This window comes from Fulmarus glacialis, unplaced genomic scaffold (genome assembly GCF_000690835.1).
Source record: "Fulmarus glacialis isolate BGI_N327 unplaced genomic scaffold, ASM69083v1 scaffold12577, whole genome shotgun sequence".
Classification (NCBI taxonomy): Eukaryota; Metazoa; Chordata; class Aves; order Procellariiformes; family Procellariidae; genus Fulmarus; species Fulmarus glacialis.
The window spans coordinates 36,502-63,053 of NW_009223944.1; the positions used below are offsets into that span (position 1 = coordinate 36,502).

At 42.4% G+C, this 26,552-nt stretch overlaps 1 protein-coding gene across 2 annotated transcripts in view; it reads right to left on the bottom strand.

The window, feature by feature from the left end:
- Nucleotides 1-25,210, bottom strand: part of SPATA13 (spermatogenesis associated 13) — a 44,402-nt gene extending 19,192 nt beyond the window's left edge. The window contains exons 1-4 of one of the 2 annotated variants that reach the window (XM_009581998.1): nt 23,544-25,210; nt 12,566-12,571; nt 9,743-10,105; nt 6,452-6,596 (exon numbers count right to left, since the gene is read on the bottom strand). In XM_009581998.1, the coding sequence (XP_009580293.1) occupies nt 6,452-6,596; nt 9,743-10,105; nt 12,566-12,571; nt 23,544-25,181 (2,152 nt within the window). In that variant the 5' untranslated portion in view covers nt 25,182-25,210. The remainder of the gene's footprint in view (nt 1-6,451; nt 6,597-9,742; nt 10,106-12,565; nt 12,572-23,543) is intronic. The other variant, XM_009581999.1, reaches the window with a different exon arrangement.
- Nucleotides 25,211-26,552: the final 1,342 nt, after the last annotated feature.

Genomic DNA, 26,552 nt, shown 5'->3' on the forward strand with positions numbered 1-26,552 from the left:
CTGGGCAGCCTGTTCCAAGGCCTGACCACTCTTTCAGTAAAGAAGTTTTTCTGTTCCTAACGTCTAAACTTCCCTTGGCGCAACTTGAGGCCATTTCCTCTCGTCCTATCGCTTGTTACTTGGGAGAAGAGACCAACCCCCACCTCGCTACAACCTCCTTTCAGGTAGTTGTAGAGCGCGATGAGGTCTCCCCTCAGCCTCCTCTTCTCCAGGCTAAACAACCCCAGTTCCCTCAGCCGCTCCTCATAAGACTTGTGCTCCAGACCCTTCACCAGCTTCGTTGCCCTTCTCTGGACACGCTCCAGCACCTCAATATCCTTCTTGCAGTGAGGGGCCCAAAACTGAACACAGGATTCGAGGTGCGGCCTCACCAGGGCCGACTACAGGGGCACGATCACCTCCCTACTCCTGCTGGCCACACTATTTCTGATACAGGCCAGGATGCCATTGGCCTTCTTGGCCACCTGGGCACACTGCCGGCTCATGTTCAGCTCATGATACCCCTCTGGTATCATACAACCCTCCACCCTGGGGCAGACCAAAGGTCCCCCCCACCCACTGCTCTGACAGCAGCCAGTCGCAGATGCCTGGGGAAGAACATAAAAACAGATGAGGCATGTAATGGCATTTTTCTGATGTACTTTCCTAAATTCCAGCTATCTGCAGATCAGAGTCAGACCCCTCCTGGGGTAGAAGTGATATCTTTGTGTTTAATGAACTGAATTTTTCAAACCACTTTCTGAATTTCTGTAAACTTTTGGGATGTGAAATATCATGTGTAGCAATTAGTTTCATAGTTTAACTTTATAGAGTGTGAAAACTATCTTCTATTTTGAACTTGCTATCTGATTATTTCATTTGGTGCCCTTTAGTTCTTACATTATCAGAAACAATACTATTATCTGTTCATTTTTCCTATGTCAAGCAGACTTTTATTCCCCTATTGTCCTTTTTTCCAAGTTGCAGAGCCCTAGCTGCGTTAATCATTCCTCACACAGAGACTCTGAGTAGGTTTTCTTGTCCTTTTGCCTCTCTCTGTATCGTCCCCTGTAAAAAATGCCTTTTGAGGTGGAAAGGAACAGGGAGATGGCCCCCACACGCCACACCAGTGGCACAATTGGGCTTTCTGTTTTTTCTCTATTCCCTTCCTACAAATTCCTGCCCTTTTATTTACTGTTTTGACTGTTACTATGCACTGAACTGACACTTTAATTATCCATTTAGGATTGCAAGATCTCTTCCTGAATGGCAATATCCAGCTCAAAGTCCATTCTTCTCCAAACATACCAGGCTCATGTTCTTCCATGTGCACTACCTTGCCTTTATCAACACCAAATTCACCTGCTGCCAGTGCAGTACATTGTGTCTCAGTATTGCGAAATCCTTCTGCAACTCTGTTCAAGCAGCTTGTGCTTTTACTACCGTGATTAATTTAGCACACAAGCAAGAATTATAATTTCATTCTATACCTCCATTCCCACATTATTTGTGAAGACACTGAACATCTGACTCCACTCGTGAGCTCTCTCCTTAAGAAAACCAACCACTTTCCTCCTCCCCGTTACTTAGTGCTTACTCACTTGTTAAAGCATGGGAGGATCTTCCCTCTTATCCCAGGCCCCTATTAAGAGACATTTGTAAGAGATCTTGTCAGAGGCCTTTTGGATAACCAAGTAGCCTATACCTACTGAATCCCCTTGGTCACATCCTCAGTGATTTTTTTCAGAAAACCTAATCCATTTGTGGGGCACAGCTTTCCTCTACAGAGGGCACATGGACTCTTCTTCATCACAAAGGTCTACCAGTCTGTTGATGTTACTCTCTGTTATAGTTTCTAAGGCCTAAATACATTCTTTACATATTCTACATACTAATATGTCAGACTCACTGGTCTACTGCTCACTGCATCCCTCCTGTTACTTCTTTATAAATGGTTATCCCATCACTGCCTTCTTCCTTGCACTGAGGCAATTTTTGAGGAACGAATTCCATGCTGAGGCAGTAGCTCAGCAACATCATTCTTAAATCCCTTTAGAAGTCTTGGTTCTGGCAATTCATTTAGTTACTCTAAAACTTTTATCGGCCTTTTGAGACAGATCCTTATCTAATTTGAGCTCAGGTTTTATTTCTCAATCACTTACAAGGCCTACAAACTGGTAGTCTACTGGGTTCTCCTATTTTTTAAAAAGGACGTAGTTTTTAGATCTTTAGCAAATTGTTTCGACGTTCCTGTAGCTTTACATCAAAATTGCTAGAGGTTTTTTTCTTCTATTTGGATACAATTCAACAATCTGAAGAATGCCTTTTTTCTTTTTTCTTTTGATATATTCTTTTCTCCTGTGTTTAATGACAGAACCCTTTTCTGGTGTTTCCAAATTCTGTTTTGACAGGTAACATGAATTTGCTCTAAGCATCTAATATGCTGTCCTTGAACACTCTCCATGCTGCCTGCAAGCATTCAACACCTTCTTCTGCTCCTTTAAATTCCTTTGTTACATTAATGACTTCTCACTTTTATTTACTTTCCCTCTTTTAAATTAAAACACACACTGTATTGGGTTTTTTTACTCTTCTCACCCCTGCAAGGATATTGGCTCAGAGTCCGTTACGGACGCAGAGGGCAAGATTCATTATCTGTCTGTATTTTGTCAATGAACAGTACCCTAAATTATCTGTTTCTTCCAGTCAAGGTCACCTAGCTTAGCTTAGAAGTCTATAGAGTCGGATGAGGCACATCCCACCCTTACAGAGTAGCTCCTATGTGTAATCCTGCACACACCTCAGGAACGGTTCAAGAATTGTTTCCCTTCCCTAATCAGGTCTCCTGATTAGCTGTACCGAGGAGTTATTTATGGTACACCTAAAACCACAGCACTGTGCCCCATTACAACGCTTAACCCACACGACAGCAATTTAAGTCTCCTTTTATGACTGTGCTTGCTGCCCTTGAAACTTCTGTGGTTTCCTTGGTTTGTCACATTTACTATCACCATCCTGGTGATCTCAGGTGGTTCATAATTTAATCCTGTCACTATATTTTTTCCCGTTTAGGCATGGCATTCCAGTCCACAGATCCTGTGACACTTGATGATACAGCCAATTTGTTTATCTGATTTGGCTCTTAGTTTTCCTTTAATACATTAGAGATGCTCTTTCACTGACACAATCTTTTCTGTTATTCCTATATAGCTTGCACAATGGTGATATGCTGGTTATGCTCCACTGGTTATATTCCTTCGACCCAGTTTCTGACATATGCCATCTAGCTTCTTTAAAAATATGTTTATTTCTCCATCTTACTTTTTAAACTTTCGCTATTACTGGCAGGGTTGCCTGTTTTTCTAAATCCTCTTTAAACAACATTTGCCCAACTGTTCCTGACTACTTCTTGCTTGAGTTTTGTCAGCTTCTGCCCCACCCTTCATTTGAGGATGCACTGATCACTGACATCGCCTGTAAAGGATTTGCTGTCCTATATTGTGTATTATTTCACCTTGCCAGCTTTCCCCTAATTCTTTGTTTAGAAACTACTCCATAATCTCTATGTCAGCAACCTGCATTGTTTTGGTTTAGAAAACAAAGGATCTTTTTATTTCAAATGATCCTCGGTTCATAAATAATCTAAATCTCCCTCTTTTTAATACAACTTTCTGCATGAAGGTGCCTGGAGGTAAAAAGGTCTGACACTGAGTATTGGCAGCACTTCGGACAATTTTACCATTGGGCTCCTGGTCTTTTAGCTTCTACCCGACAGCTTCAATTTTGCCTCCAGTGCTTGCCTTCTGTCCATCACACTCCCCCTGGCACCCACCTGCCCCACAGCTATCGCCTCCGCTCCGGAGCCCCTAGGACTGCCTAGGTGCTTCACCTGATGCACCAGCTGCTCCCAACACACTGCTAGGTCCTGTTTGCATCATCAAGCCCAGCGATCTATGCGACTAACAATCCCATTACCCACCAGTGTAGTTTTTATCTTTTCCCATCAGTTAAGAGTCCTATCCTTCGAAGTATCACATAGCCATCATCCTCCGTAGGTACCTACATTTAGACTAAATTTAGGTGACTTAAACTTGAGCTGAATCCCACCCCACCTACTCAGAGCTGAGCTTATCTAAAGTTCACAAATTAATTTACCCAAATTCAAGTCCCACACCACAATACACAAAAAAGATGGGTTAGTTTTTAAAATACTTATAAAAATTGCTCTACTGTGATAAATAAGTAACCTCTTTAATATAATTTAAAACTTGTAACCCTTGAAGCACAAGAGTAGCAATGTAAGTCTCAAGGGAAGTTTCCCTTATGTGTTGGCTGGTTGTTACTCTGTCTCCTACAGTATGATGATTTACTGTCTTGTAACAGCGATTTTTCTAAATTTTTACATCTCCAATTCTATCCCCCATTGTTATAAAAGTAGACATGCAATGTATGAGGCTTTAGTAAGTAACTAAAATAAGATACCACTGGTTTTCAGTGCTTGGGTTTAGAATTTCTTTCTATAATAAAGGGCTTTTGTGCTATCAAATTTCACTGTACATGAGCAAACAAAAAACTCTCACATGTTCAAAGACAAGGAAATGCCTTGTGAATTTAAGAGAAAAAGGAAAGAGATCAGAATGTGTGACACTAGTCACTTTATTATTTTCTGCTGGAGCTACTTAACAGATCTTTGCAACTGCTATCATGCGAAGTCCATGACGTTCCCCACTTGCCTTCAGGGCTTTCATTTCAGAAGCTTCTCCTGCTCAACTGCTATGTTTATTGTAAAGAGTCATAAAAGTAACATCTAACATAATCAATATTGCTTTCGCTTCATTGTCTTGAAAAGTGGCAGAAACCTTGCTTTATGTATTTGTCATCCTGTTGCTTATGTTTAGGAGACATAAGCTACCTTATCTGAAAGCTAAATACCCGGAAAGATACTACTCTCAGGCAGTTGTCTAGGTAACTAGTATTATTTCACGTGTTTCCAAACATGAAATGGAAAGGATAACTAAAATTAAAAAAGGAATCCCTACTCTGTGATGCATAAAGAGTCTCTTTTTTTGAAACTAGCTCATGGCAAACCTGTTATTCTGTGAGTGGTCCTTCTGCAATCAGGGACTGAGATACCATGTAATCTCAGCAAGGGTTACAGCATTAGATGTCGAATTTACTTCGATGTCTAATCTGGATCATTAAGTATATTGAGATACACATGGCAAGGACACACTCCAGACATGGGTTTAAAGTAGTTCCCAATATTTTACTACAACATAAATTAAAAGGAGAATACTAATATAGTATATATAATGTATCTCATTGCTATAGCTAGAAATTCTCAACTGTTCCTCGGAGAGCACCTTCTGAAGAAAACTGTCATGCTGTATTGAAGACTGGAAAATGCAGTTTTAAAATGTTCTTACATAAATTAATTTGTAGTTGAGGGATTTTTTGAGCAGAATTGGATATCATTGCAGCTAAACTTAGGTTAGAACCATAAAAGCCAAAAACTGACTAGTAAACATATGTATAATTTTAATAAAGAAACATTGAAAATGCTATTTGTTAACTTTCCTGCTTCAGTCATGGCAAGCCCTGATCCAGACACCTTTACTTATTCTCTCCACAGAGAGGCACAAAATAGTGTTTTTCAGTATTAACTGTGAAGAATATGAAGTGAAAATTTTGCTTTTATGTCCGACCCTTGTCAGCAAAACATGAATAACTGTTTAGATTATGCTCATGGTGGTCTGAAAGAACACAAATGGTATAAACCCAGGTTCTTCTGGTCCCACCTGCCAAGAAATGTTCCACTAACACTAGATACAACTTCCTATTAACTCAAGATAACATTGCATGCTAATAGTAAACAATTACAGAAAAAATACACAGGGCACATCAGAGAGTCTGATAAAGGGTACTGCTTCAGAAAAGGCAATCTCTTCCAAGAATCTGTCCATCATGTCCCAGAACCCTGCTTGGGCTACACTCACCACTGAGGAAGCAACTACAACCGCATACAGTTCTCTGAAACAAGCTGCTTAATTATTTAAGGCTTGCCTATCTAGGTAGTTAAGCTGAATGCATGGCAAACAGAAAATTAAAAATACATGTGTGGTGTGGCTATGGTTCAGGTATGAACTCAAGCATATTAGACCTTACTTCCATCATATTCCATTATTATCTTCAGGCAAGTATGTGAGTAGCGAGTGGAAAATACAGGAGTGTAACTGGTACAGAAGAATAAAACATAGCAATGTCGAACAGTAGATGCGAAAAACAAGTCTTACCTGTACACAGCAGGAAAAGCTACAAATGAGAAAGTCATAAACCACAACAACTTAGCTGGGTACTACTTTGTCACTGAGTTGGTTTGCACCCTTTTGTGTTCCACACTATAATCTACTTCCTGACCAAGCTGGGGTATGAAGTTGAGATCTAGAAAGCTAAAAAGACTTGCCCATCTTACCATTAGATGTTCTCATCTGCCGCCTTCGTCCAACCCGGTCCAGGCCGATGGGGGTACTTTGTGAAAAGGTGAGCGGCCGGAACCTGGCTGAAACACCTTTGTAAGGGGGTACCTGGTGCGCGGGAACAGGCGGCCGTGTTACAGGCTACAGACAAAACAGGAAAATCCAGTATTAGCAAAGCTACCAGCAAGTCCAACTGAGCAAAACTCAGGTATGAAGTAAGGTTTCTTCACATAGTCCAGCTAATTACAGGGCCAGTAAAATCCCCTATTTTGAAGCTACATTGCTTAAACGCTGCATATCATATCCAACACCATTGCAGAAAATATTTTATTACGTTACAGTTCTCTGTTACATTAAAAACTCCTCAGCCTTCTGTTATGATCAGACATGCTCTGTAATCTTCATCTTGTAATACTCCGTGCCCAAACGCTCTGGGATCTAACTGCTTTGAGAACAGCCTGTGCAATGCCGGCTGGCGTTGTTGTAAACGCACATCTGAAGGGAAACCCAAAGTGAAAGGATGACCGAAATGCTATGGTAGGAAGTTGTGTTCATTTCCTGGGACGCTTGCTTTCTTCAAATAAATGTATTGCTTTTAGGTAAAATAAACATAGTTTACAAGACAAAAACAATTGTCTAAATGATCCTCTGCTCTGAAGATCCCAGGAGTCTCATTAAAAAGAGGTAATATTAAGTTTACTCGTAACTTTATCTACAAGCCATTTTCTTTAGTTAAATCATTCATTTGCTTAATTATGATTAGAGAACCTACCCCTGTTTTATTTGCAAATTGAGTCTAATTTTATGTCGTCCCTGAACAACTCCACATGAGCCAGGCTGAATGACCTTGCATAAACATTCAACATTAAACAGCCAGACCTCAGCATATGAACTTCAGAGAAACTCATCTTTACATCTTCTCTTATCTTTCACTTGTTACTGTTCATAGGCCCTTCTGTCAAGTAATCTGAAAGATCAAGGTTGGTTTTTTTATGATCTCTTGACACTCTATTATGAAACCAAGGATTTAGTATTGTTTGAAAACATTTTCTCACACCTAAGCTGTCAGATCAAAACAAAACACAACAAAGAAGGAATTAGCATTACACTTTTCAAATATTCTTGTGGGTTTTCAAAGCTTTTAAGAAAAAAAAATCAGCAAGGTGAAGATCAGCCTTTGAAAGCCCCACATAAAATACTTCTAGCACATGTATTCCTGCTTCATCAGTCCTTTTTTACATTCCAGCTATCAATTTACTTTCTAATATGACTGCCAAAAACCTCTGTGTGTATTAAATATGATTTAACTACAACCTCATCTTTAAATGTCATCTCTTCAGTGCTTTAGCAATATACCTATCACTGAATAACACCACAAAGATTACGTCCGACATATTGCATCGAATAGCTAATAGAAGTGATGGCAATTACTATATGCAAATAACTGGCTGATAAAGCAACAAAGCTATTTATTTCTGAGCAACTAAAATTTTCTTGTAAAGCTTCAGTCCAGATCCCTTCCCCAGACAGACAAGGATGTGCTGTTACTCAGTGGCAGGCCTGGGAAGGCCATCATTTGGGTTAAAAATGTGTCCCTGTTGGGAATGCTCCATAGTTTTGGTCCTGACCACAGTGATCCAGCAATGTGCTCGTTTAACCCCAGCCAGCCCTCATGGCAGCATTGGAGCATGGAAAGAGTCAACTCAAATAGCTGCCTTGATGCATGTTAATAAACTTCGTTAATAAACTGATGCGAGCAAGGCTTGAAGAGAGATCAATTTGTTTTCAGCAGTAAATGAAGGGCTTGGAGAATGTTAAATCACTTCCATGGTACAGCAAGTATTATTTGGCTTGCCAGTACTTCCTATCCCTTGAAATCCATCTATTATTCTTGACTAAGATGGCCTAGAATTTATAACAATAATTTTCCTCTTTTTTTTTCCTCCAAGCTAAGTAGTGATAAAATTAATTTAAAAATATCCCAATTATGTAGGGTTTGAAACTATGGCCTTTGCCTGGGTAAAAGGTTCACTGGCTTCAGTTGGAGTTTTGCTTCAAGATGCATTTTTTCATCAGGGAATTATAAAGAAAAAATGTGCAATATACAATAACAATGTTAAAAATTGCTTTTCACGGGAGACTGAAAATCCTGCCATTGTGTCAGCATGTGATTTCAGTCGGGCGAGTACCGTACCCATGAATGATACCGCATAGAACTTCCCTGCAGGAGATCAAGTAGCATGAGAAAGATTAAGATGATTCAAACTCCATTAATAACCACTGGAATCACATTTTTTGAGGATGTAAATACTATTCCTTTTTTCTGTTGCTTTATCAGCTTGACAATTGCTTTAGGTGGGAGTCCTCCAGCTTTTCTGGAAAGTGGAAAACACCTGATCAGTGCAGTATTACAAAAGCCCATGAGCCTGAAGCTCTGTAACCAACTACAAGATGGGGCCACCAGTACCATCAGAACAGTAAGTTCCTCTACACATTGTACCCACTCAGGACCACCTCCAGGAAAAAAGGAGCTTTTTTATCTTTCAGAAGTTTTTTGTTTCTCAGTGTCTACCTAAGCCAACACAGATGGCAAGTAAGTATATAGGTACTGCTCAAGTACTAACTCAACCACTCACTATTTTCTTACAGGTTTCCTACGTTCCATCAGGTCAATTTAGTAGTACATAAACAGGATGGGGTTTTTTTTCATATTCACAGTTCTCTTAGACTCTTTCTTTATTTCATTAATTCCTTAATTTATTACCAAGTTTCTAAAGCTACTTCCTTATTAGTTCTAAGTATCGTTGCTATGCCAATACCAAGATTTTGAACACCACAGCTAATGCCACAGGTTTTGAACAGGCCCGCTTTTGGAGAATTTGAAATGATCAATAAATAATGTGTTACTATCATATTGTTTGTATTCCTCTGTTCCTCAGGCCCTACACCCTGTAAGGTGACTAAACACACAGCTGTATTACACACAGATCAGCTCTTATACACCAATACGAGATGTAACAACCATTCCAAGAGAGAAATAAGGTTAATTTACAATATGAAAAAGATTATCCCAAAGTCAGTATCAGTTTTATTCCATGCTGTTTTGTTTTTTAACAACAAGACAAAGTAATTAGTGACCAGGAAAGCAGAATTGTAAGTACACGATGTCAGCTTGACAAAAGGGAAGGAAGAGAAGGAAGCATCCATTCTATTTTCTAGGCTGAAGATAGAGACAAGGAAGTGAAAGGGCCTTTTGCAGTTTGCAGAGAGCACATCTCTTATCTTACTTGTGTCAGCAGACCTTCTATCTCTTCTGCTGGATCGCTTCCATAGAAATTGACCCCACCTATTACGGAGATGGGTCTTCTTTTTCGCCCTCTGTGGTAGCCTACTGTATTGCTTTGGATCACAGACCCGACGGAAGCCAGTCCTGGCTGATTTTCTCCATCCGTGCTGTCTGCCTTCTGAGACTCCACCGCAACTGCATCTTCTGGTATAGAGAAACTTCTGACGGACATTTGGCCATAGTCTGAGAGAGGTCTGGGACGAGATCTTTTTCCAGAGCCCCATCTCCGGGGTGTGACCTTTTGTGTGTCTGTCTTTTCTTCATCCTGGGATGGGGACCTCTTCCAGTGGTCATCAGAAACAACCTTTTTAAATGTGAACAAGTCAAATAAGCCACAGAATTTTCTGACACTTAATCATTTGTGAGTTTTTCATATGGCAGATCAGCTTAACATTGCTAAAAAGAAAGCATTACCACAATAAATACAAGAAATGCAACTGACAATTCAGGAAGAGAGTAACTTTGCAAAGGAAAGACATCGTGATGCTTGTGCTGAGTAAGGTTAACAGCCAACCATCAGCACCTCTTAGGCAAACATGACTAGTAACACTAAAAACTCACCTACTACCTCAGCAGTACAGACAGGCTCTATCATAAACACTGAATTCACTGAATGATGTCTTGGAAAGACAGCTCTGGCACTCACGGGACGTGTTCCTGTGCACAAGTAGGATGCTACATGTAACACCGGTAAAAATAATTCAACCAGCACACTGTGTTTCCGGACTTTCTACCAAGGCCTGTAGTGACAGGACAAGGGGCAATGGTTTCAAACTGTAAGAAGGCAGATTTAGATCAGATATAAGGAAGAAATTCTTTACAATGGAAGTGGTGAGACACTGGAACAGGTATCTTGCCCAGAGAACTTGTGGATTCCCCATCACTGGAAGCGTTCAAGGTCAGGCTGGATGGGGCTTTGAGCGACCTGATCTAGTTGAAGCTGTCCCTGCCCATGTCAGGGGGGTTGGACTAGATGATCCTTAAAGGTCCCTTCCAAACCAAACCATTCTATGATTCTATGATATTCCTCTGCTTTACCTCTATTCAGTGACGAAAATAAACAGTAGGGCTGCAGTTTGACTGCTTGCCGATCCCACGTAACTGTAAGCCGATACCAAACCGGGCAGTCGCACCCGCTCCTACCACTCACTCCCACGCTCTCACTTGGGTCAGATCTAGAGATTGTGCAGCCATGTGCGAATTGGGCGAGTGAGCTCATCCAGTTTGGAAGGGAGAAGCTAATTTTCTATAGGCTCAGAGAGGTTATAGTCATACGGAGTAGGACCAGAGATACATTATAACACAAATACAGGAAAAACTGATGGTTTTAGAGAGGAAGCTTGGAAAATGGGCATATTGTTCCTATTTAACAACACATCTGGCTCATGGAGGTTAATGCCTACAGGTATCATAATTGCACTGGTACTGCAAGTTTGGAAATAAAATAACCTCAACTGAAGTACTTGTTAGAGGGAACATTTTTCAGGATTTAAATGCATTTGGAGTAATACTGCCATAAACTTTTCTAGCAAAACCCCTGCAGTTTTTATTTTGAGAAAAAATACTTCACATAAAAATTTATATTCCCTTTTCCCTCAAATTTCCAAATTCTCAACGTTTCCTTGGCTTTTCCTGGGACCTCTATAAAGAACAGAAAAGAAACAGAGAGAGGAAGATGGGTGTTTCTGGGCCGGGTGGCAGTTTGCCTGAACGCCTGATGGAGTGAATGGCAAACTCCAAAGCACTGCTGAGCAAGTGAACCCTGCCTCAAGTTCTCATACAAATTATGAACTAATTCTGACTTTTTTTTGTAAAAAAATCAGCCTACTTCTTTATTAGGATATCTTTAGACTACCCAAGAGTGTTTCTGACAATGTTCAAAGCTAGTAAGTATTCCAAAAAAGAGAGGCATCATTTTGTCTGTCTCTGGCTACATTTTGTTCATCTGTTTCAGACCGGATGAAGGCGCTTCAGGTATTGCATATTCAAAGCAAACATGCAGCCTAGAATCAGCCTTTTACAATGATGGCTGTGAAAGAGGACTTATCTTCTGTCACCTTCTTCTCCACTTGCCATTTTCAACCAAGCCAGTACAACTCTGATGAGCCTTTTTTAGAAGGCCACCTGATACAGTGAGCAGATTTCGCTTTTTATTTGAAAGACAGCTTAAGACAAATTTCACTCTATGAAACCACTTCAGCTAGTAGGCAGAGTTATTAAACAGTCCGCATTTTAACATGATTATTGCAATTAAGGTATGAAAAATGATCAGTGTCATACACTGCTCTACATTCAATTATTTCACTTACAGCATGAAATTTATTCTAAATAGAGCACTTGCATAAATTCTGATTTCTATGGCGTCACACCTGTCACTCAAGCATGCTTCAGCTTCTCTGCAGATTTTAGCTCAGGACCAGTTTTAATAGTATAAGCGATTCAGTAGAGAGTGACTCCTTGACTGGAGCACTGACACAGCTTCAGCAAAGCTGTCCCTTAAACCAGCCCCTCCAAGGTCACAGCAGCAAAATCACAGGTTAAATAAGCTTCTTACCTCAGAATCAGACACAGGTAAAGGGTCTCCACATATGCAGTGACTGAGAAAGGAGCTCATGAGAGTCATTTTATGTTTTTGTTTTGCAGGCTTGTTCGTAAGAGCTACACTCTCTGCATAACCAGTCAGACAAAGTTCATCCCATGATCCTGTACTTTCAGACTGAGGGAAGGACACGTCACATGTCATCTCCTAATCTGCTTTTTACACCCTTATCTTGAGCAATAACCTTTGCAAAGAAAGGACTGCTCTCCTGCAGCACTCCACCTACAGTAGGATCCAAATGACAGCAAGATTAATCTCCGCTGTGCAATAAACAATGCTGAAGGACGTGTATTTTTAGGCTTAGACCTATAAACTGCATTGAAGAATACTAATAAAACAGAAAACATAATCCTCTCACAGCAAAAATCAGAGGAAACCAAACTGATAACCTCACATTCCTCTAAGTGACCTACACAAGCAGGACCTGATCAAGTGATCAAGTAGGAATGAAATATCCAGCACACAACTCATAGGCTCCAGTATTGCAGTCACTTAAGCATAAGTGTGATTCTTGACATCAATGAAAAAATTATGAGGAAACAATTTTGTTCCACTTGTCATTGGCTTTATACTGGTGCAGCACCACTGACCTCAAATGACCTTCTCTTGATTAATCCCTTATAAGTGAAATCAGGTTTATGTTCTACAATTATTATCAGTAACATCTATAGACGTGAGTAGAGATACACACGGCACTTCATATAGGATGAAAATCAAAATGTCATGCACTGACTCATGCGTTATAAGTGCTGGTCAAAAATTTCAAAGAATTTCAAGATTTCTGAGAAGTAAAGGTCTAAACTGAACCCACATTGGATTATCTGAAATTCACACCTGCTAGTCTAGCAACAGCACAGGATCACCAATGCTGGCAATCAAGATTATTCATCTTGTCTTTTAAGCTGCATCCTAGGTTAGGTTTCTTCTGCAACTGCAAACACAAACAGCTCCACTTATTTATACTGATGCAAATGAATTAATTTTATCTGGACAGCTAAATTCCTACAACAGCGTATTAGTTACATCGTTGTATTTCAATCGTTTTCCGTTTTCCTGACAACAGTACATCTACAAATACAATAATTTAAAATAAACATTTACTTCGATCCAGGCTACACTTTTATTTGCTATTGTTCCTGTGTAATATGTCACTCTGAGGGTGGGATTCAGCTCCAGATTCTCACATCTAAATTTTGACATCTGCAATGGAGGTGTCTTGTACATTAGCTAGATGTTAAAGTTGTCATCGTAGCCTGCAGAAATCTGGGGTGAGATTTTGTTGCCTGAACATAAGCACCCGGGGCCATTTCAAATGTCCTAAGGGATCTAAAATCTCCACGTACCATCATGCAAGTATGACACAGGACCTACGGGAGGTGTGGGCCATCCAGACGCAGCCCCTGGAGACAAGGGGGAACCAGGGCACCTCCAGCAGTGCTGGGTACTTATGTTCAGGCAATCGAGTTGAGCCCCCAAACAAGAGTATCAGCCAAACCTACAGAGCACTACAGGCAGGAATCAGGTGCCAAACCTGATTGCAGGTAGATGTAGATGGCACTACAACCATGCTCCCCAACACTGTGGGGAACCCTTCTTGGTCCCCATCTCCCTCTCCAGCAAGGTGCAGCTTCCCCACAAGGTGCTTTCCAGCTGTGTGCAGCTGTCTTGGATACCTGCCCCTCATTGCACTTGATAGCTATTTTTAGGTAACTCGACTCAGCTCTAGGTGCCACTTTCAGGTGTGCTGTTTAGGGTGTGCTCCCCAGGGCCCCCTGACCGCACCGACCAGGCTACAGCGGGAGCTCTCCCAGGCTGCTCCCAGGTAGACAACTACACCGTGGAGTCTGAGCTCAGCCAGCCTGGGCCCAGACTGATTTCCCAATCCAGCTTCAAGGACTTGATCATGATCTCACTCAATTCGACCTGGCACTGATACAACCCTGTTGCAATTAACAGCACATGGCTGCTGTTGGCATTCCCTGTTACTCATTAACACCAATGTAAGTAACATCAGCATCAGGTGTTTAACCACTGAAATCTTAGCTTAGCCTTTATAGCCAGATAAGAGACAGGTTCTGCAATGATTACTCAGACTACAGTGTATATTTGATAAATTCAGCACTCAAAATTGTCTTCAGAGGGAGCACTGCCCAAGGAGCATGAAATCTGATCTGTACAGTACCCATAAAGTGTTGCTTATATGGATGCAACTTTTATCAGTGAAATGGCAAAAAACTGCCAGTACCTGAAATTGCATGGCAGGACTTTTGCTGGCACAGTTATACCAACCAGGAATAACCCTTCATCCTATACCTGACCACACTCTCCACTGCCGAAAAAGCCCAAACTGTAAGTCTGTCCCAACACAGCCCGCTGCTGGTCAGCTTGCTGCTGTCGGTACACTTGTGAGGGCTGACATACAGCTGCCATCATGATGGCAGAGGAAAAACAATCCCTGGGTGACTTTTGTTAATGTGTTTATGCCAATAAACTCCCTAATGAAAATAAAATCACCACTCTATAAACGTGTTGATGCCTGTGTACATTGCTGAGGCTCCCTGCCCACTAATCTGCATTTCTACCTCTACCATTACCTATTTGGATTTTTTAAATTTTATTTTTATGTTCTAAATGTACTGATACAATCAATGCTTCATAATGTATACATATAGACAAGCATGGCAGTATAAGGGGGCACTTAAATCTCCCAAAAGTTTTTTCTCTACCTGGCAATCTGCTGGGAAGTCACAGGTAGGTGCCTCCTGGACAAGGACCTCCAGCCTTGGTGGTCTCCAGGGGAAAGAGCATCCTCCTCCCCTCCCTCTGCCAAAGCAGCAGCTGTGCCACAGGGCCACACAGACACGCTGCTGCTGCTGCTGCTGCCCACGAACCCTCGGGGGAACTCATGCTCAAGGGTATTTCATAGCTGTTTTTCACTACAGCAACTGGCCCCCTTCTGCCTTGTTTTTTTTTATTTAGCTCCACAATAAGTTGCATTGCTTCTTGTTTTGGTATCTCTGTATTTTTGAGCTGCCTGGCTGAAACGCAACCTTGCTAACTACAGCTGCCTTTTTCTAATCCAGAGAAAGGAGATAATAAAAATCTAATCATGTCTTTGCAAGAAATACATATTCATTTCCCAATGCAATTTATAAAAAGGTGTGATAAATGAAACATCATAATTCTGGCTGAGAATAAATTACAAAGAAAACCTGAGTAAGCTGAGAAGTATCAGAACACGATTACTACGTATTTTCAGTGAAAACTTGTGATGGATAATCAGTCATGTTCTTTGTAAATGACAAGGCTTAAAAGCAGAAACTGCAATATTTATAGGGAAAAATCACAGCATTTGTGCTATTTCATGTAGATATCTCTGTGTTTTGATCACATGAGTACACATTTCTGTGTGCATTTAGGAGTCTATATAAAAATGTAAAACTTCTTAAGCTAGCAATGACAGCTATATGCCACTATTATAATTGGTTATTATTATGAGCTAGTATTTCTGTATAACACATTAAATGCCAAATGCTAGGAACTCAGTAGAAATATTAGAATTGATTTTTCAATTCATATAAGCTAGCAAAACTATAAAGGACCAAGTGATCATGACCTAGTGGTCATAAATTATTTTATCACCTTCACTTAACAGAGTAAAAGTCCAGACAACGTGTCTCCACCCAGGTACATGATAAAAGGCAACCTTTGCACTTTTTCTTGTTGCTAAATAGCAGTGGGGGAGCATTAGTTGAAGTTCATTTATCATCACTACTAACTGAGGTCAAAAGCTTGTTTTATGTTTCATGGACATGATCAATATTTTTATTTGCAAACTGTTGTGACAGACACAGAGATTATGAGACTGCAGATACAATACAGCCTCCCAGAGAAAATATATTTATTGCTTGCTTTCCAGATTTTATAAAAAGATCCTGAAGTGTTATGAGAGCCCAGCGATTCCCTGTCGATCCAACAGGCTGACAACTTCCAACAGTGATACCATCACAGCAATAGTTACCATGGAAATGATTGCTTTTACTGTAGAAGAAAGCACCCATTCAGTCTGCATTTGCGTCTTCTATCGCAAACTAACCAGAATTATTAAACCAGTCCGATTCACTTACAGGAAGAAAATTTTCATCTATTCCTTTCTAATTAAATGCAAATTGCGCTATATCCTTTTTCTTTACAGGCCTGTGCCTCCTCTGCCACTAGCATCTTTTCTTTTTAATCAGCCTTTGAGAAGACCCCAAATAAATGCATTGATTATCTGCCCCTAGAATACACAGTGCTATTCGACCTGTAGTCTGCAAGACAGGTGAATACGATCTGTGAAACAACTGCAAAAAACCTCTTTAAGAACATACGCATTTACACCTATACAAACAAGCAAAGCAGAAGAAATCAAAGTAATTCAACCATATTAAAAATTTAACATAAGTTTTAGCTGCTTGGAAGTTACAAACATTATACCAAGAAAATCTGCCTTTTCTTCCTTCCCCCTCTGCCCCCGCAAAATTGGGTGGACCCACAGTTTAAAAATTTGAAGAACACTGCTTCGAAGGGGAGCCCCTAAAGGAATACCACTGCACTAGACTAGTATGAGCTCCTAGAATGGATGCAGGAAAAACTATGCATTGTCATAAAGGAAAATTACATTACTGTGCCTTGTAATATGGTAAAATCAATCCCCATTAGCAACACAAACTACTGTGGTAAAACACTCATTTTGGAAGTTTTAGAAATTGGAAAAAATTTATATAATTCTACTCTTGGGATTTGTTGACACCAAAGCAATTGTGGTGTTTTAACTAACAAATACACCTATAAAACCACATTAAAAGATCAGGCTATATAGATATAACCACAAACAAAATTTGTATTTCCATGTATTTCTAAGGCATTGTTAATGCAGGTTTGCTTCATTTAACTTGATCCTTGAAAGCCTGCTTATCGTAATCAACAAGCATAATGCTTTCCCTCTCAGCAACATGCCTTACCAAGATTAGTGAGTTCATCTTCGTAATACCCACATTTCACAGATAAGGAGCAGACACAAAGCAGTTAAGTCATGTAAGTCACAGAGGAAGCATAGGGCTGAACTGGAAATGACAAGTGGATCTCATGACTCTCAAATCTGTTCTTCAGCCTCAAGGATTTCTTTCGTCCTCTCCTCTAACTCATTTCCAAAACCAAATCATCTAACATTTCCGACTGGCATAGGGGAGTTTGCAGGGAAATGTATTTGCTTTGCAGAAATAATCTCATCAGTCATATAAAAATGCAAGCGTGCTAAAACCAGAAAACTGTTTCCGCTAGTTTTCCGGTGACTGATACTTGGGGATGGCTGGGTGATGCTCTAACGCTGTCCCTTCTCTACTTCAGTATCTGAACTGGAACAGCTAGCATGTAGTGTATAGTAAGGGAGTATTCATATCCTCCACCTCTTTTTAGAAGATGTATAGGCACTAATAATCCCTAAATAAATCTCCAAGTAATTTCTAAATTGACTCAGAACACCTCAGATCAAGTAAAGGACTAAAAAAATCCATTTTCCTTTTATTCGGCAAAACAAGCAACTTTTTCCAGGCTGTCTTTGTAACATCCGCTGGCGAACCTCAAAAGCCAGATGATAATAAGTTGAAAGTGGAACTTTATGCTAACAAAGCAAAACATAAAAAGCCATAGGCCTTCACATCTCTTCAGTCTCTCTCCAGGCAGAGGTCCTCTGGTTCCCCCCTCCCTCCACCCTTCCAGAGCAAAGCCTCATCGTCCCTGCCCAGGCCCCAGCCCAGCCACCAGCAGGTCCCAGCAGCAGTCACAAACTCCAGCTTGCCTGGGGTGGAGCTCCTTGGACAACTCCACGTCTGCGAACTATTACTTCCTAGAGCGTGGAGTACGGGCGAGGCTGCTGTGGTTGAGCTCGGAGTAGGAAGAGTGGAGGCTGCTGTCCGCAGCATCCCGCTACCAGGAGCAGCACAGCAGCCTCCGGATGCCAGAGAGGGGAAACGCAGGTGGCTCAGCGGAAGCTCTGCAGCTGCCTGTGCTCAACTGGGACATCGCAACCTCCTAGCGTCGAGATGGATTCTCAATGCTGACAACTCAACACCACGCTCGATGTAAAAACCAAATTACGTGGCCAGAAGTGCTGTTCCACTCTCTGGGGTACTGTTACTCCTGATCCCAGGGTAAGCAGTGCCTGGGTATTACTGAGGTGTCTGAGGAGAGCTACAACAGACTCAAATATCAGACGGTCTGGAAAGGCAGAGGAGCACTTATGCAATATGGAAAGGGAGCAGCTTGCCCCTTTTCCCCTAACTGCAGTGGAGTCCATTTGAACTCCCCCTTTCAGCATCCGCAGACCATTTCGCAAGGATGACAATAACCCCTGGATTACTCCACCAGTTTTCAGGAATGGCCAGTTTTATTCAGCGCTGCAGTTACTCGGTCTAAAATTTAACCTGATCCAGAGTTCAGATTACTGTCACCGCCTTGTTTTTCTTCTTCCTAGTAGAGGATACAGCAACAAATGATTACAGGCTGTACTGAATGGCAGACAGCTCTGCTGCAGCGAATTGGAAGAGTTTTTGCTGCGACAGGAAGATACACGTGTCTTTTGAGGGCTCCCTTCTGCATCATTTCAGTGATCGGTTCTGCAGTTTGGGTTTGTAGCAATGCACAGTGGTTTCTGGTTTAGCTCTGGGCAAGCACTCTTGGAAGTCGCTTTTTGAGCAACTGTGAAGGGTGGAGACATTGTGTGAACATATCCTGACTCGTGCAGAGCAGCTCAGAGAGTTTAGCGTAAATCCAATGTCACTCGGTCTAATTGAAACCTCAGCTCGCTGTCAGAGATGCTGTTGAAAGCCTGTTACAGTGCTCTGCTGCTCTGTCCCCAGGCCCTGCGGCCAGCAAGACCAGAGTGCTACTGGAGTCTGGGTCCTCACTGCAAATTACAAGCCCCACAGGAGTAAACCTAGTTTAAAAAGTTCTCACCTTTATTTACTTTATCTAATCATCCTTCACAGTTTAGTACATTTTCAGTTATACAGATTAAGCCACACTCTAAATTGCATGTGGATGAACCAGAGGTGAATAAATCCAAAAAGAAGAGTTCAGAGAGCTGAAACCAGCTCACTCCCAGCAGGTGTGCTCGTGCCCAGCCCCACAGCGCTCAGGAGCTTGCGGTAGGTACCAAAGATGCCCATCCTCAGCTCCCGGCTGCTGCATGCTCCTTGTGGATACTGGACATGACCACATCCAGCCACCACCCTTTGGTCCTTCACTGTGAGGACACATTTTGAAGCAAGAAATCAGGATGAACAGTGAGGACAGAGCTGAATCCTCTCTGTATTCTCACCCATACAGCCTCTTCTTCCTCTTCTCCTCCGTAAGCGGTCACCCAAGTTAAGCCATCTGTGCTTAAGAGCCCAGAGACCTGTACGGGAAAGACCAGCTCAACTCTGCCAACAGCTGAGCGCTGGGGGACTGCACAGTGTGGATTAGTTGGGAACACTGACTTTCGCATGGCACTAACATAAATGAGTTAACAGACAGGTCTTAGAGCACCTAAAATACAGTCTGCAAACAAAATGTGACTCAACCCTAATTACAGCAGTTACCTCTTCGCTATTCTTTATCATTCGCTTATAGTCATGCAGATAAGGTATTTAAGTAATAAAAAGTCTGGTGTGCTGTGAAGCCAGATGCCAGCAAGGCAACTTAAATAGCAGGTGCTCTAAGAACTTGTGAAAGACTAGGTGATTTGTCTCTTTTGTAACAAATTCAGAACAGTGTTTTGTTTAGGCAGCCTTAGTGGCTGACACGTGCCAGTCCAAAGCAAAGGGTTTAAGTTTTTGTTATTTACAGTGACATGGGGCTCTTCTTCAGGGAAGTAAAGACTGTGCGAAACAGTCCAAATACAAACTTGTACTTAATCATCTCCTGATGCTATTTAAAAGCAACATATTGAATGTAAGTGACAGTGGTGTAAAGCAGAGACTGGAAAAGCATGGGCTGCCACAGGCGACCTTTGGTGACTCATGCCTTTGTAGCTTAAGAAGTGCTGAGGCATGGATCCAGGCTGCACTTAATTAGCTCTTCCCTGGGAAACAATCTCTGGCAGGACCAACAACCGAGAAGGCCAAACACGTCCCCTGCTCCAGTCCAAATCTTGCATTTTGGTGAAACCAACAAAGTGACAGATCTCAAGGATCTCAAGACTGAATCACATAGGAAAAAAAAACCCAAAACATCGATTTGGGTAAATGGATAGACACCCTTGTGTGAATACTGCAAAATCAGCTTTACAGCATTGGGGAAACGCAAGGTAGAAACATTTACTTTCCACATTTGGGAAAATACAGAGATGGACCAACTTCCACAGACTTCATTTGCCAACTAATCTACTAGATGAGTGAGTAAGGGAATAAAATAGATTCGCTTCCAGCTACAGCAGCCAGTCCTGAAAGAAGAGCCTGACCGTTTAGCACCTTGTAAGCTTTGTACTGAAATATGTCTCCAAGCCACAGAGATTTTAGTGGCTGTACTGGAATACATACTGGCTTTCACATGAAATCCATGCAGAAAAGAAGATGCATGAAACAGAGAAACAGTGCAGATTTGTCTGTCAACACAGTGTATTTAAGGTTCAGACAAAGTCTTAAAAATTTGGGATTTGCATGGCTCAGCATTACATCTCAAACGATTGTTGAGAATGAACCAAGGGCTTGACTGTCACAGGAATAACTTGCTGGGTGCGTACAGTTCGGTAACATGGAGGTGTCAGGTAGACTTAAAAATGAATTGTAGTCAAAAGTTCAAACCCCAATGACCTCATTGTTTGAGTATGCGGCACTCATAAAAGTGCCTGCGGGCTGAAAAAACTCCAATTAAAAAATAACCTGGCATAAGTATCTTTGGTACCAAGCTACCTCCACGCTGAGGGAAGCATGCTGTAAAGGAGGAGGAAATGAGCAATGAAACCCTCCAAAGAAATGGCAGGGAGAAACCGTACCACTCTCCCTGTTTTGTAGTCACTCTGAGTGCCACAGCTTTAGGGCTGTGTATGGGATGAGGACCAGGTGTGGAAAAAAGAGAGGACAGAGTTTACACCCGTTGCATAGTAAGACAAAAGTAAACCCTGTCCTGCACAGCTTCTGCTTCCAATCCATAGCTACCACCTCCAAAAACTTTGCTTTTTTGTATCAGAAGAGAGCTCTGGATGCAGCTGCACCATTTGGGTGGCAGCAGTTGTTTTGCCATACACAGAGGGCTCCAGGCAGTGCTCACAGCAGAGGGAGGGGGCTATACCGTCCCTCGCTGCTGCCCTAGCAGCCAAGAAGTCCATCCTATGGCCACCATTTCCTTCATCTTCTGCAGGGCTCCATCCCACACCGGCCGCCTGCCCACTACACAAACCCAGAGCTGACACCAGTGCACGCCCTGTATTTTAGACAACTGAAGCGAGCACTAAAAGGCACTCACAATTAACTTAAAATACGTTATAATATAAAGAGAAAGTTTAAATTGCATGCTAGATAATAACAGAATGTGGTGTTAAAACTAAAACTGCAGTAACTTTTATCCACCCAATGCACACATTCATTTAAAAACGGTACCGGTTTGTTGGGAGCCAAGGGGAGGGACAAGATGAATTTCTCTTGGGTTGTGATCACAGATCACCACTAGATGGTAGATGAGTAGCATTAATTCTGCTTCCGTTTTATTCCCGAGAAATACAATTGACATGCGTCCACACTAGGGCTCTTGCCTCTTCTGGCCGTGTGAAAGCATCTCCTTGCATATGCTCTTAAGTGAGAGTTTTGGAAAAGATGGATGGCTGTGGCAACTCTGGGACTCCAGAAGAGGAATAACCTCAGAGCCCCAACATTTATACACATTGGGTTTATTTTTCCAATCTTACCATAGCTGCAAGCACTACAGTAAACAAACTCGCCTTTCCCCAGCAGGACAATATTGATTAAGCTCTGTAACCATTTACAGTTTGCAAAAACCATGCCAGGCTTTTAAAAGTAAGATGGCTTCACAGACATTGTAAGACTTTACAGCACGAAAGGCTGAAGTTTGTGCAGCTGCAACAATTGCCTTTGTGTATCTCATACTTAAGGTATAAGATACTTTCAGTCAAACTGAGGTGGCTTAAAAGATATGTCAGCTTTATTTCGTAAATGGTTTCCACATTCATACAGATCCAGAGGGATTTTTGCCCCAGTATTTTTTTCCCAATGAGTAGCAAACCTTTCTCTGCTGCCTCACCCTGAGTAGCTCAAAACCACATTACTGTACGTTGCCGGGGCTGAGGTGAGCCACACCATCTCAAACGGGTGCAGGATACATATGACAGCTATTCACCAACACTGCCAAACCACTGCAACTGCTCCAGTGCCAACTTACGCTTGCTTTAGGTAAGGGCACAGGGTTATTACGTGAACTTACCTCAGAGGTGTTGCAGCACATCCACCCATCTACTGAGTATGAAATCATGCATTAGGTGCAGTGAAACGCTGGTCTCTTCACCAAAACATTAGTAGCAACACAGGCAGCCCAGCGTGTAAAGTACTGCTGTTTGAAATTTGCAGGCAAATAGTTTACCCTCAGCACGGCCATCCTTGCACAGTGAAAACATCGGATACAACTGAATGCTTAAACCTCTTTACTGTATATTTCAGGCCACACTGCTCTAGAAACACTACCATGTTCGGCAAGGCTTCCAGGCAAAGTGTTTTACACTGTATCAACGCTACTTTAAAATACACAGACTCTTTAGAGACCTTTCAGCTTGGAAGGAAACACAGCCAGACCTTGCTTAGGCTGGTAAAATCTGACAAGACCACATGACAAGGTGGTGTATTTGCAGGGTGCAATAAGCTGCCCTTGAAAACGTACACGAGTAGCTTTGCTGCCAAAACTTTCTTTGATATTAATGCACAAAGAAAAAATAATTTGATGTTAGCATCCGAAGAGAATATATTAAAGGAAATAATTGCTGTCAGCATATTTTAGCAATAACAAGCTGCAATAGCCATTAGTATTCAGGTTATTTTGCATTGTTTTGCATTAATAAAGACAAAACCTGATAGATATATATACAGCTTCTAAAGGATTTTGCTTTCTTTCTTACCTCTTCCTTTCTCTCTTCAGCACCAGAGGCTAAATTGAGGCTCAGCTGAGAGTGGCTGCTTATGCCACTGTCTTCATTTCCATCATCATAGTACACAGTTTGCACTGAGTCCTGGAAGCAAACAGGATTCCTGCTCAGCTTCAGCCCTGGTACCTCGACTCTCTCCTCACTCTCCGATGAGCTCAGTGACAACGTGCTGTGATGGTTCAGGCACTGGAAATTCATATTGCACTTGACCTTTTCTGCAGTGGGACTTTGAGGCTTTGGAGTAGTCGGCCTGACCGGAACGTGAGGGTTTTCAGCTTCATATGTAAACTGCTGGGTAGCTTTTTGTTCATCCGAGTCCGAATAAAATACTTCATTGGGAAATGGACTAATGTCATTGAGCGTGGGTGATAAGCTATCAGAGTCTGGGATACCTGATGATGTCCTGAGGCTTTTGTCTTCAGCAACAGCTACATTCATTTCAGCCTCTTTATCCTGAGCAACTGTGGGGCTTTGCAGACAAGGTGTTCCCGGCAAGGAAGAGTCTGGACTAGATACCGGGGAGGTGCATCTCTTTCTGTCATGATCCGTGCTGCTGGAAACCCTGCGGGAGTAGTCATCGTGCAGTCTGCTGTTTGACCTTGTTCTTTGGGACTGCTCACTGGGAGAAGGAGCGGCACTCTTAGAGCCATCCTTCTTCCATGCAACATCTGTAACATTACTGACAAGTTTCAAAACTCGGTCAAAATCCTTTGCCCTGATAGGGCTCTTCCATCGCTTGGATCTCCTCTCGGAGTTCCCACCGGTTTTGTCCGAATCAGCAGAAGTAACACTCACAGTCCTTGCTGGCATCTGTTTTTCATTCACAACCTTGAGGTCGGTGAGGTTTGAGGTGGACTTCCGTTTGAATGAGCTTTTTTTCAGAAAGTTCAAGTTATCCGAACTTTTGCTTCTCCGATAAATGATCCTGTTGTTTTCAGAGTCTTTCACCAAAATTTCACAGATCTTTGGCTCTGTGATCACAGGTGAGGTTGGCCTAGTACAGTTGTGATAACTCTGAACTTTATCTGTGTCTAGCAAGTTTATGCGGCCAGCACCATAAGCCCGCCTGATGCTGCGTGAGCGATGAGTATTCCTCAGGAAAGACTCATCGCTCTCTTCCGCATCAGAGCAGTCAGAAGCTAAACCATCCACTGCATTCTGGAAATCATGTACAGGCCCCGAATAGGAATACCTGTTAGTCTGAACTCTCACCACTGCCCCGTTTGAACCATGTTTGCCTACGCCATTCTCATTTAAGATGTCTGAGCATTCCCTTGTTTGAATTCCTTGGAGAACTGAAGATTTCAACTTCTTGAAAGATCCCATTTTTCTGATGGAAGACAAAGCATTCCACGTGGACGAGTTGCCCATCAAAACCAGAGAACGAGGCCTGTCGGAGCTGGAATTAGCTCGTTTCCGAGGGGTGGTGAAAAAGCGCATGATTTTGGAAGGGCTGAGCTTATCCTCTTGAGTTTCCTCCTCATGACTGTTGCTTGTGCTGTATCCCCCATTATGACTGACACAGGTACTCTGGTTTTGGGGCTCTTTATTATCCATAACTATACAAGTAACGGTGGTGCCATTTCCACAGCCATTCGGAAATGTTGTCATGCTCTCGATGCTGCACGCATGGAGATGGAGGCCGGGGTAGCTCAAAGCGACGCTGCTGTCTCCACCAGCTGACCTCGCTGCCTCTCTTTCATCTGCTGCACCTTGGTTTGTCTTGCTTTCACATCGACTGGGTGAGCTGAGCTCCTCAGGCTGCACTGCCTGCATCAGGAAAACAAAAGCAACAGTTAGAGAAATTTCCTTATAAAGTCCCCAACTAAAAGAAGTTTGTGCCCCAGTGTAGGAAATAAAGGCATGCACAAAATACAGAGTTCTTTTTTGCCGAACAAAGGTGTGTCGCAGTGGTGAGAAGACATTCATAACTCCCTCAAAGTATAATTGCATTCACTAGCAATTTAAGAGACCAGAATAATTTCAATATGTACTTGTTTCTCTAATGCTTAATAAGCTAATAAGTTCAGTATGACTACCACACCTACCTTACAACACTAAATATAATCCACATACACACTTAGAGAGAGAAACCCCCAACAGCAATCCAGTCTTCCTTCTCTCAGCGCTCAGCACTGAGCCTCAAGACACATGAGAAGTTTTCATCCAAAATACCGAGCATGTCCATCAAGTGTCACCTAATCCTCAAACAGTAGGCAAAAAAGAGGAAAACATACATATTTTTTCCTACACTTGCTGCTGTTGGAAGGCTGCATGACACTCGACTGTCTCATCTGTCCCCTAGCAGGTAAACCTAAGAGTTACATCAAGTGCACAGCAAAGTATTTTTCCCTAGCCAAAGAAAACAAGATTCAGAAGTACATAAAGCCAGAAGCCGGCCTATGCTGTCATGACAGCACAATGAAAACTTGAATTTGGAAGCGACTGGAGCCTCTGTGACTGCGATGTGCTGTATACGGGATCTCCCCAAGCAGAGTGTGCGAGATCCAGCAGCCCAAACCACACTCCGGTGCTTGGGATAGCTGTGTGGGGACCACCAGCCATGCATCCTCTGCCCCGGCCCCAGGGTCTTTGCCGGGTGGGCAGGTGCTTGCACCACCATGCTACACAATGCCCAGAAACCACTGGGATGCCTAGTCCGAAGTTGGCACCATCTTAAAAACAAAGGTCATGGCACATTTCTCTCCAGAAGGGCCAGTGGGATTTTCAAAACCCTGCCACTGCCTGGGGGGATTCCCCCCGACCCCACCCCCCCGAAATGCGGAGAGAAAACATACAGCTGTACTTGAGGGATCGAGGGAGCCCCGGCCCCTTCTTTGTCTCCTTCCCACCCAAGTGGCCGCGGGGGCTCCAAGGGCCAGCGGGGATGGGGTGGTGGTCCCTGGCAAGCGGAGGGGGCCGGGCGAGGCGGGGGACCGGCGGCAGAGCACCCCCGGCCTTCAGGGGATGCAAAACCCTGTC